General features: G+C 39.7%; 2 protein-coding genes across 7 annotated transcripts in view; one reads left to right on the forward strand and one right to left on the reverse strand.

Annotated features, from left to right (window-relative positions):
* Window positions 1-49: 49 nt before the first annotated feature.
* Window positions 50-5,170, reverse strand: LOC135485046 (3-hydroxyanthranilate 3,4-dioxygenase-like). Its single transcript, XM_064766774.1, has 9 exons — window positions 5,014-5,170; window positions 4,371-4,452; window positions 3,924-4,007; window positions 3,360-3,472; window positions 2,926-3,027; window positions 2,586-2,778; window positions 2,240-2,308; window positions 1,950-2,032; window positions 50-1,643 (listed from the first exon to the last, which is right to left on the reverse strand). Exons 1-9 carry the CDS (start codon window positions 5,100-5,102, stop codon window positions 1,553-1,555), a joined length of 906 nt encoding a protein of 301 aa, XP_064622844.1. The 5' UTR covers window positions 5,103-5,170; the 3' UTR covers window positions 50-1,552.
* Window positions 5,171-5,446: 276 nt separating this feature from the next.
* The window catches only part of LOC135484146 (DNA repair protein RAD51 homolog 2-like), an 85,949-nt gene continuing 79,938 nt past the window's right edge, over window positions 5,447-11,457 (forward strand). For 5 of the 6 annotated variants that reach the window (XM_064765312.1, XM_064765308.1, XM_064765313.1 and 2 more), the window contains exons 1-6: window positions 5,447-5,667; window positions 6,100-6,213; window positions 6,531-6,641; window positions 7,074-7,210; window positions 7,542-7,661; window positions 7,971-8,154. In XM_064765312.1, coding sequence (XP_064621382.1) covers window positions 5,584-5,667; window positions 6,100-6,213; window positions 6,531-6,641; window positions 7,074-7,210; window positions 7,542-7,661; window positions 7,971-8,154 — 750 coding nt within the window. In that variant the 5' untranslated portion in view covers window positions 5,447-5,583. Of the gene's footprint in view, window positions 5,668-5,788; window positions 5,811-6,099; window positions 6,214-6,530; window positions 6,642-7,073; window positions 7,211-7,541; window positions 7,662-7,970; window positions 8,155-11,457 lie in introns of those variants that run through there. The other variant, XM_064765314.1, reaches the window with a different exon arrangement.

The following is an 11,457-nucleotide window of genomic DNA, read 5'->3' on the forward strand; positions in this document are numbered from 1 at the left end:
GAACAATAAACTAAGATAATTCTGAAATTTTCAAAACATTTTAGCTGTATTTCACTGGGAACCCTGTACCTGACTGATACATTTATGTGTTCAACAGATACATCTCCCTATTATAAACACGATATGAGCATGTAGCAACATTTAGAAAACGTTACAGAATTGACACTATGGCCACATGCAGCAAGGGAGCCAGTTGTGCCAGAGCGTACCTGAATATATACTTTATAAGCACTAACAAAAATATAGAAACGATATATTTTTGGCACTAATGGTGTGTTCACACTGGATGCGAATTGAAACCGAATTCCGTAGAGCGCTCTCCGGAATACGAATTGATTAATCCAGTTTCAGAACGGTCGCGTCACACTGGCCCGAATACGCATTCAAATTGGTTTAAAACGCGCCACACTCAATGCATACTAACGACGCGCCATCTATTATTATTATTATTATTATTTATTAACCTCCCATATGGGAGAATAAAATTTACGAGTACAAAACATATAAGTATATAATATCACAGTATCACACAGTCATTATTAACAAGTTAAAATCGCGTAAGGTGCTTCACCATTTCCATCTCCCGGCCATGCCTATTGCCAAAGTTCGGGTCAAAGAGGAGTGTCCTCAGCGAGTCAACACCACCGTCGCTATTAGCGGAGAATCCCGGCCTCGCCCTCGAAAACGAGGCCAAAACCGGGGAAAACCCCGCCGCGACGATGTTGCTGACCAGCGTACCTTTGACCAACGAACCGGCGGCAACATACCTTGCCAGGAAATGGAAATGCAAGTCACGTGCAAGGGAGTTGATTTTTCCCTATTCTATGGCATAACGAAAAACGATTTGAGTTAATGAGATCATTTAAATACATCAGTTAACTAGTTCGGAGCACTAGTTCCCGCGGTCAAAGGTCACTTTCCATGCGCCGGGCGCATGCGCAGTGCGATCGAAAACCTTAATTCGTATCAAGCGCGTCACACTTGAAATCTCAATACGGTTTCGTTGATTCGGATTAGCTGATTCGCATTCAATTCGGTTTAAGAACCGTGTTGGTTAAAGCGGATTGAGATCGGTATGAACCGAATTGAGTGTGACGCCCCAATACGTATCAACGTTTTAATTCGAATTCAATTCGTGTTAAGACCCCAGTGTGACCACGGCATAAGTGACTTACACCTCTATAAGATATCACTTACAAGAAGTTCTGAATACACTTAAAAGTTAAAACAATTGTATATAATCATGAACCTATAAATGCATCACATGCATTGAGGCTTATCCCAAATAGACTAATAGCAAATCCTGCCTCCAAATATTAGTGGATAGACCACCTGCAATTGACCAACTAAACACACAGTTTACATTATTTAAAATCAACTCAATTTCATGGTTCAATAAACCTTGTTCCATGTTCCACAAGTCTCTATTCTGACCCGACCAAATGATAATGTCATTGCTATAAGCTGTGAACCACCTGCTACACAAAAACTGAAATGCTAAAAATGTCCTCGATAGGTCAAAGCTGCCATTATTCTCATTTACTTTGAGCAGTTAGTTCAGGTGTTTGAATGACCGTGCCTTCTTTCTTGGATCCTGGTAGCAGATGAGGGCAAGACTTCCTTCTGGTCGCGTTGCCGTGTAACTGAAAATGCAAGATGAATTTCACATTATCGGCAATTCCTTGCAGGACATCATTTCTATGATCTGACGGTTCCTTACTTCCAAGCTTAGTCATGATGTGCCAAGTAATGAAAGAAATATCCCAGCATTATTTGAAGGTTATACCTTTTCAACCTTACCTCAAAAGCTTTTTGACTGCATATCAATTTACAGAAGTGAGGCCTGACATAACTTCCATGTGTAATCTCAAGGCATTTCCTTTCTTTTCCGAGTATCTGATCCATAAGAATCTAGATCCAAAACATAAAATTAAGAATATAAGAAGTACCATTCTCCAACAGGAATGAGCAGGCTGTCATCTTTCTTCAAGTCGTATGTCTTACCACAGGAAGACACTGATGATGAACCCTCCTGAAAGACAAGATTCAAATCTAACAGAAACAAATTTTGAAAGTTTCTTTGCATTGATGACATGTAACACATCCAAACAGTTCTGCTGTCTCCAGAAACTATAAGTAAATACAAGTCCATACTGGTGGGAAACAAATAGTCTGAGTAGCATTCTAGCAATAGCCAATGAAATTAGCCAAACACCAAAAGCTTTAACCCTGCACTTACCAACTGCCAAATCCATATTTCGGCTGTATCACACTGGCCAGAATTCTCTCCTTTACCATAAATATCAACCTAAAACCAGAATCAAATGTGGTAATAGTGTCAACTCAACAGTCAACCATAACCCGATAATCAATAATTCTAGGTTTACGTCATGCAAATTGTATCCGTCGCCTTTACAACTTGACTTATGCAAGTATCGTTAAACTACAATAGACTGTATTTCTCTGTTACAGTGCAGCACTTGACAGGGGTGACGTTATGTGTATGAAGTTGCTCCAGAACAAGATGATATTCCCATACATTGATAAACCATCACCTGGCTTCCTTTTCTGGCAGCTTCACTCACCTCAAACTGGAAATCATGGCCAAAAATACTCTTGTGGCCATCACAGTCAATCTTTTCCCTATTTGCTTTTATCCATTCTTGAAGGGAGAATGGATCTGTCAGTTTCCTCTTTGAGTCAAGAGTAATGGGAGGGTTTTCTGGTATCGTGCCTGGCAAAGGCTTGCCCGTTTTGAACTGTTCAGAGGCAAAGAACCTAAAACAAAAGAATGACTTGTAAATCTGCGGTGAAAGTTTAACAAATTTGGTCTACTGAATGGGATTACTTGATAACTCTGTCTATGCTAACATTGAAATAAACATGAAAAAGAATTGGACCACAGGAGCAAATAGCCAGACTTACCCTTTGATGACTGGTGCTAATTGTGTTCCAAGGTCATCACAGTAGAACCATTTCTCATACAAAGAATTCAAGGTTGGCTTTCCATTCTCTTCATAGTAATACCTGAAATATCAACATTTTCCTTCAATGTGATTACCCCTAAATAGTTCCTAAGCTAATTGCTACAATTCATCTAATTCGTTCTTACATCATATCTTAAAATACTCCAAATTCCAAGATCGGAAGATGGCCACAGACGAGTGGTAAAAAATATAAGTCAAAGGCAACTCCCTCAGTTGCTTAAAAACTCTCTCCTTCAAGGAGACAACCTAGCAGCACCTAGAGGATAAGGTTTGTCATTGCCCATGTTTAACATAAAAGTACTTGACAGCAGGGTTTAATTCATAGGACTGATGTCAAAGGCAGGAGCATCAATATCCACAACTTTTACTTGCCTAAGTCCATCTTGTTCCAATGGTTCCTTCAGTCTTTCCCTTTCTATCACCAGACCCAGTGTATCCGCTACCCTGTTGGGGGAGTGTGCAATCATACCAGGCAAGAGGAATATCTGAGCACAAAATGATGACAAGGTATTTTAGTAGTTATTTTAAAAGGAAAGTATTGCAGTATTTACCAACATTATTCTTGGTTTATTAGGCGTAGCAGTGCAAGGATGGTTGTTAGGGATCTACAGAACACAACTGCAGTCAGGCCAATGGATGCTACAATCCTACATTCGTAAACAATATTTCATAACACAGTTGCATGCTTGTTGATGGAAGTCTTCAATGTACTGGTTTAGTTTTAATAGTCCTGGTGCTGTCTCTTGAACCAATTGCACATACTGTAAACCTTTTCAAATTATATAAGGGAACCAAAGTGGATGCTGTAGCTCTGCAATGCCTGCAGTCAACAGACTACTTAAATATATACCCTGCTGGCGTTGAACAAATACTGTGAATGGCACTGTATGGTAAAAAGTACCTCTCTTTTTGATGAAGTTGTAACACAACTCTTACCTCACCCTCTTTAATAATGATGTCCCTGTGTTTGTTCTGCTCGACTATTTTCAAGCACATGTCACCCTTCAACATGTAGAAAAGCTGAAAATACAAGAGTCGGCTACTTGGAGTGTGGTGGTATAGTGGTTAGAGTGCCTGTCTCCTGACCGAGAGGTTGTGGGTTTTAATCCTGAAGTTTTTTCCCATCTGCTCCTTACATCACCTGTAAGAGTCTGAGAAACTGAACTTTAACTTAATATTTTAGCCAGGAAATTTTGCGACCTTCCTTAAACATTAACTCTAAGAGAACATTTCATAATCATTAGTTTTTATTACTCACCCAGTAACAAGCTTCGTGTGGAATCTGTAACTGGCACTGCCATAAGATAGGGATGGCATAAGATCAGGATAGTGGTAAAAGTTCTGCAACCAAATTAAAGTGAGAAAATGCACCCATTTCCATACCTCTTCTCCCTCTTCGATGTGGTAATCTTTCCTCTGGTTTGGTCCCCCGACATAAAAGGCTTTCATCTGGCCAAGATTATGCCTGAAATGTGAAAGACGAATCTAGCAAAGTTGTTTGTTTGATAAAACGACATAATCAGAGTGACACTGGATGAAACACTAGGCGGAACGAGTTTACAATCCCCGATCACACCCCAAAAAAAGGTCATCGGTTGACTTGACTAACCAAGCACCACTGTTCAATGGATTTATAGTTGAATGCGATCAAACTACGTCATGTCCGATCGGGGATTCTAAAGTTTAGCCCACTAGGCCTCGCCTCCCCCTTTCATCCAGTCTTAGTCATAGTCATAGTCACAGACCGTCTTTGGTCCCTTTGACTTTGAAGTTCGAGCTAGAGAAACTGCACCCCAACAGGGCCAGGGGGTAATTTGTGAACAACATTTCATGGTATGGACACAATGCTGTGAATATGCCATAGTGCATAGGCAAGCATGAGAAAAGCCTTCTCCTCGGTCCTTGATCCTTTCCAGTGTCTTGAGCTGTAGGGGGTAGTGACCCCGAGTAGTAGTACTACTACTAGGCCTGGTGTAGTTAGTGTACATTAAGTTGGTGATGTACTACACAAAATCACTGCACCTACATCATACTGTTACAGACAGGTGGTAAAAATGTGTCCTTCTTTTCCTCTATCCATTCAGGAATATTGTAGAATACTGGAGTCGATGACATGATGTTTTTTTCTATGATAAACTTGAGTTAGAAGTGGAGTTTTTAGATTTTCTGAAAGGTTACCATCCAACGTGACCACGCACTTGCTTTAATCTCAAACCATCTGTCTTATATTTTCTGTAGTCAAAGTACATAGGAAATCCAAATTGATATAAAAACGATCTATAATTCAAGTAGTTCTATCAAAATTTGAATAATAAATAGAATTTAGATTTATAGTTGTGTAAAAGTTAAAAACAGTAAATTTAAAGTTAATAAAGGTCAGAGATTATTACTTGCACGTGGCTCCGTCTGGTTTTGACTTTTGAACATCTACGTGCTACGTTTTCCCGATAGAGGTGCCACTGTCGAATTGTGAAAAATGTGTCCATCCTGCATTTGTCCTGAGGAAGTCGGGGGTTAATGTTAGCTTCTCCTGTCATGCCTGTCCTGCGAAAAGTCTGATTGATTTAATAGCCGTCCAACAATTGTAAAATAGATAATGGCCAACAAACGTTTAAAACGCCTTAGTTTTTCTGATGAAATTAAAGACCGACTTGCAAAAAGACGTTTGACGACCTGCCAGGTTTGTTGTGCCACGCCCCCTTCTGCCACGCCCCTTTCATTCAAGTTGTGAAAGGCACCTCACTTTGTTGTGCGACGTGCCCAATTCTGCTAGCCCCCTTTCAAGTTTTGCGAAGAGACACTTTCCCCAAACGTGCGGATGCGGTTTGTAATTGTTGTGCGACACTCCGCGCACCTTTTCTATGCCAGGCTCCTTTTCTGTTTCATCCTGTAGCGAAGACGAAGTGCGGAGCTGAAGATGACATGGTAGATGTTGTTCCGATCTTCGTAAAAGACCATAGTGAGAACAGGCCTGTAGGCCTACACTACAGCCTAAGTCATATCTAGTCATCGGCAAATACTACTACTTACGACAATACGGTAGAAATTGGGAGGAATCTATTCTTTCCAACTGATTATTCTGTTGATTGATGCTTCCGTTTCTTAATTGCAGGATGTGTTATCCAAGTCCAAGCTGGAGTTGCTTCCTCTTCTGGGTCTGAGCTATTCTAAGATCAACCACATTATCATCAAGTCTGCTAATGCATGTGCTCCAAGCTCACAAAGTGTAAGTTATATGTCTCCTTTTGATAAAGAACTTGATGGGACAACTTCAAATTCATCCTTATATTTACCAGGTTTACGATTTCTGTTTGCAATACAAGTTCATGATCAATCACTGCGGCAAATATTGAGGGTGCACTCTGCTCAATCATTTTTTCTCTGCCTGGTCAGCAGGCTACCAAATTTCATCAGGAGGTGGTCATATCATACGATCCATCAATCGACTCTCTTGGTCACTTATGCTACACAAAGTGGCTGTTCCGCCTTTCATAGGCTTTGGAGTAGTCTACAGCAGTCTGACCTTGTGCTTTTATCTTCCAGGCCTTAGATCTTCTAAAGAAAAGAATAGAAAATGGAGCGTTCTTTCCAACATCCCTGAGGAAGCTCGATGAAGTGATATTGGGAGGAATTGCTGCTGGCACTATCACAGAGGTATATAAAATAAATACACTCTTAGTATACATGATTTTCAGGGACGTTGTGGTGTAATGATGTCACAAACAGTGCTGGGTGCATCAGACAGTGAGTAACCCACATCAAAATTGGCCACCCAGTTTTAATCTCTTTGGCATCGAAACATGGTGGTTAGTGTGAGCCAGCCTGAAAAGCAAGGATAGAAGCAATATCCTTGCGAGGTGTTTGTCTTTGTTGTGTTGCGGAGCAAGCGCATCCTCAGCTGGTAAAGCATCCACAATCAAAGAAACAGTAGATCAAAATGTGAAACATATTCTGTTACCAATGCTGAGACATTTACTTGCATATCATAATGTTTTAAGATGAAAAGAGAGTGCAGGTAAAGATGCTTTCTATCTGTTTGCCTATTCATGTCAATAAGTTGAGAACAATGTCCTTTTGTGTTTTCAGGTGGCAGGTCCATCTGGTTGTGGTAAGACCCAGTTCTGCATGATGTTGAGTGCCCTGGCTGGTCTTCCTCAGGAGTTGGGAGGTCTCGGTGGAAGTGTGTTGTATATCGATACAGAATCAGCTTTCAGCGCTGAGAGGTGTGGACTGTGATTAGTATTTATTTGACTTGACCACATTGAATTCTTGAAGTCCTCCTGTTGGGCCTTCAAGCTCCAATTTGTTGTGAAACAACTTCGAAAAGGTACAGGGGAGGATTCGTTGTCCTACCAGAAAAATGTTATCTTACACATCAGATGAAATTATCAGAATGTCTGTCATAGATGATTCAGATCACTTAACGGTATTTCAGAAAGATTTCATTGAAATAAATCGTTGAAATTGACCAGGATTTTGAGTTTGAAGTGCGTGCCTGTCCCCTCTTTCTCTGAATCTATGATGCACATAACAAGCTCTACTTCTCTTTTCTAGGCTTGTTGAAATGGCTCAGACAAGGCACCCATTCTTGTTCTCATCAGAAGAAAGCTTAATAAGACTAACTTCAAACGTACATGTATGCGTTGAGTCAACATGTGGCACATTACTCAAAAGGTAAGTATGGCACGCTATACAGTCAGTTCGTTTTCCGTGAAGTTGGTTATCCTAGAGGGTTACGCCAAAGAGCTCCAGATCTTTGTGGAAGGATGGTGTCCTTTAACCAGTATTCCTCTCCATTCTCTATCTTATAGAACAATTCCCATGTTCGATGTCCTGGGGTTGATGATGTCATCAATAGAATAGTAGGCCTATTTTTGCTTCATCTATAACATCGGCAGGATCATGTTATTTCTTTATGATGATGTCACAGATCATGTCTTTTCTTCAAAGAATAGAAAAATATGAAATTCATTGTAATTTCAGACTTGAAAGATTGGAGGAGGATGTCATTGCAAAGAACGTCAAACTGATCGTCTTAGATTCCATCGCGTCTTTGGTCCGGAAAGAATTTGATGGGAGGAACAGCAAGAATATGACCGAGAGGACCAACCTTTTGGCAAAAGAAGCAGCTATATTGAAATATATTGCTGAAGAGTTTATGATACCTGTAAGTATCAGCAGATTTTCAATGTCTACAGTAGAACCTCTTTCTTAAGGACACCCTTGTCCTGATTACAGAGGTCAAGTTGAATAGAAATTACCAATTGAAGACAAAAGTGGGTGTCCCTTTTAAGAAAGTTGTCCCCTTAGGGAAGTTACATGAGCAGATAAATATTTGTTGAAATTAACGGGACCTGGAGAAATTTGAGCAGGCAGCCAGTTGTTACTGTATGGTGCTGCCATCTATTATTAATTTAGATACTAATGGTTGTTGCTTTCATGAACCTCTTTGCAACTGTTCTGAGTTTTCCTTTTCAGCATTGTAATTGTATTTATGTCAAATAAAGCTGTTGGAGTGAAATGAAAGTAAGGCCGATGGAAACCCTGTCACTTTCTCTGTCATGCAGTTTAGTAGATTCTAAACAATGACTGCTGCACGTTAGTCTTGAGATACATTTCTCTGGCTCGTTTAATTACTTAGTCACACAGATAATGAATGTGTTTTATTGTGGAAGGTAGGATTTAACTGTGTTGGCATGGAGGACTTGTGACCTGAAGCATACAGTTACCTAAGAAGTAATTGTGTTTGCATGCATCTTATTATTGTTTTGCTGGCAATGTGCTCGTGGTTCTGTAGGTAAACTATGACATAAATTGAACAATATGCTTTCAATGTAATCTACCCTGATACTTACGCAGTTCACTAATTGATTGCTGCTAGTTGAATTTTTTTGCTGTTTTGCTTGTTGTTAACCCTTTGTTTCTCTTCTTGAACTGATGACTTATTTTCTATTTTCAGGATGGCATTGATGATAGTTTTCTAAGACTTTCCCAGTTCATGGAGATATTTCACTATTTTATAGCCCGTACTAGCAGTCACACTCTCTTTAAGATCAGCCAAGTTTGAAGGGACTCTCCCAGTTGCTTGAAATTTGTTACCATTTAGGAATCCATAAAGAACAGTTGCATCTTCTTCATTCAGTATTGTCAATTATGGACTATATTCATGCTGGTACCTAGTTCACTAGGTCATGGGTTGTGTTCACTGTTCTTAATCTGATGTTTTTCTTTCTTGTTTAGTGGTATTTACAGTGATGTCGTCATTATGTATAAATGGGCCAGTTTTTACTTCACTCTCTTTGTTTAGTTACGTTATTTTGTTCCATTTAGTTTTATCAGTTCCTGTTTTCTGTGATGGCTCGTTTGATTTACTTTTAATTTACGTCACTTGACTGTTGTGCCTATCACCACTTCAGGTTTGAGCGATGTGGTAAATTTAGTGACATCCATCGACTAGAAATTTGGCTATGCAGTAAAGAAACTTTTTCAGCGTTTTTTTTCTGATTCTGAACAAAACAATGTTGGGCAATTTCTATCACATTGTATGAGTCAGTCCATGCATTCATTTCCTGGGAACATTCTCCATCTCTTATCTACCGCCTGGTGTAGTTGTAAACAAGGCCATGTGATTACCAGGTCGACCTGTCAATCATGATTAAGCTCCGCCTAACTGTCTGCCTCTGGCTAGAGTAAACAATGATTTCCCGCCAAAAACAGCATAAGAGTAAATTGCATATGCTACGTAGCATGAAGTATGCGGTTACATATCCCCAGGTAGATAATGTCTGAGCACTTATGGCGATTCTACTATGCCGTTACTATGAGATAGTCATGGTACTACTCATCTTGTTAAAATAGTATCTGACTTCATTATTTACTTGCAAGAATACTAATCTTGATATATTACTTTGTTCAAGGTGCACCTGGGATGTTACAAGATGCTCTAACAGAAAAACAGGAAAGGTTATTTTGTTTGAAGTGATCAAAATATCATAATCTTCTTCTTCATAGGTGTCATTAAAATGCTTAGAAAGAATTCTTTAATGCTTCCCTTTAAGGCTAATGTATAGGACTATAAGATCCTTCGATTGATTTCATTTATTGTATTTGCATATGTGACCCATAACAGCAAAACTAAGGGCATGTCGCACAGAAGAGGAGCCTAAATGACCATGAGATAATGGAAGAAATTGATTTACTCAGATTTTCACAAAAGGCAGCTCAGAGCCATAGACCCAGTCTGACCATAAGGTGCTGCCACCTTTATCCTCCACTAATTGTGCTTGTTTTAGTGCATTCGAAAATTGCCAATTAGTCCTCTCGTTTACAGCATGGTTCCAAGTGTTGTGACTAGGAATGGGAAGTTATCAGCATATCCTAGAAACCGATGGGTGTCCTAAAACGTCATAGGACAATTCAAGTGCACATTTATTTTCTTCAAAGCTGTCTCTGATGCTAGTAGACTGTAAAGTACAACCTCTCTATTAAGGACACCCTCAGGACAGACAAGTGCTGTCCCTTATATTGGAGAGGTGGTCAAATTGAATGCAAAACAGCCACTTCGGACCAAAAATTGTGTCCGTAGTAGAGAGGGTGTCCTTAATAGACAAGAGTCTGCAAATAGAGGTTCCACTGTACTTCATATTCAGTCGTTTCTTGTTTGATTGTGATGGTGTCTTCTCTGAAGAAACTCATTGAGGTTCTGTTGAATTCTGTAAACCACCAATTTTTTGGCACCTTGCAGTTTTTGAAGTGGTGATCAATGTAATATCAAGCTTATCTATGTTATCCATGTTATCATGGATGACGTACTGTCATATATCACCAATGTTGACTATACTGTGGACTGAAAAGCATGGCAAACAGTCTACAATTCCACTGCAAATTGTGAGTGTCATCAAAGTCCTTCTTGACCCCCCTCTCAAGTGTTGTTCAAAAGTTATCAAAGTCAAAAAAATTGTTTTATTAATTGCTCAAAATCAAGGTCAGGGTAAGTGTAGATTAGTCTCGGGAACTTTCCAGAAATAGTTGTGCAACGACGAAATGATACATTTTGATTGGTTTGTAGTCTATATGCTGTTAGTGTGCATACAGTACATGTGTAACCAGATGCAAAAGCTTAAAATTGCAGACAGAGTACTGATTCAAAGGCCTATAGTACAGATGTCGGCTGATTTTCTGCCGACAGCAGTGCTGCTTCAAAGTCCTCATTGGAGTATAGTACAGACGTCGGCCGATGCATACAACAAGGTCAATTGCTTGTCCTTAACTGACCCGGTTAGTGTCTTGTGGTGGATTTCCTGTTTTGATGATGTGATTGAACTTTGGCTAACATCAGGCCATGCTGAACAGACCAATCGCAAATAGAGCGATTGGGAATAAACTGCATTCAATCCCGACGTTATTGATTTGTCTGGCCCCATATTAATTGAGACAATCGGTTTATATTCTGTTATTGCCAAATTTCAAA

The sequence above is a fragment of the Lineus longissimus genome, chromosome 3 (assembly GCF_910592395.1).
Source record: "Lineus longissimus chromosome 3, tnLinLong1.2, whole genome shotgun sequence".
Taxonomy (NCBI): domain Eukaryota; kingdom Metazoa; phylum Nemertea; class Pilidiophora; order Heteronemertea; family Lineidae; genus Lineus; species Lineus longissimus.

Coding starts and splice junctions, on each gene's coding strand:
- LOC135485046 (XM_064766774.1), bottom strand. CDS start 5,102: ATGTCATCGACTCCAGTATTCTACAATATTCCTGAATGGATAGAGGAA. Junction 4,008..4,370: donor ACATCGAAGAGGGAGAAGAG/GTATGGAAATGG, acceptor TTGTATTTTCAG/CTTTTCTACATGTTGAAGGG. Junction 2,033..2,239: donor AAATATGGATTTGGCAGTTG/GTAAGTGCAGGG, acceptor CTTGTCTTTCAG/GAGGGTTCATCATCAGTGTC.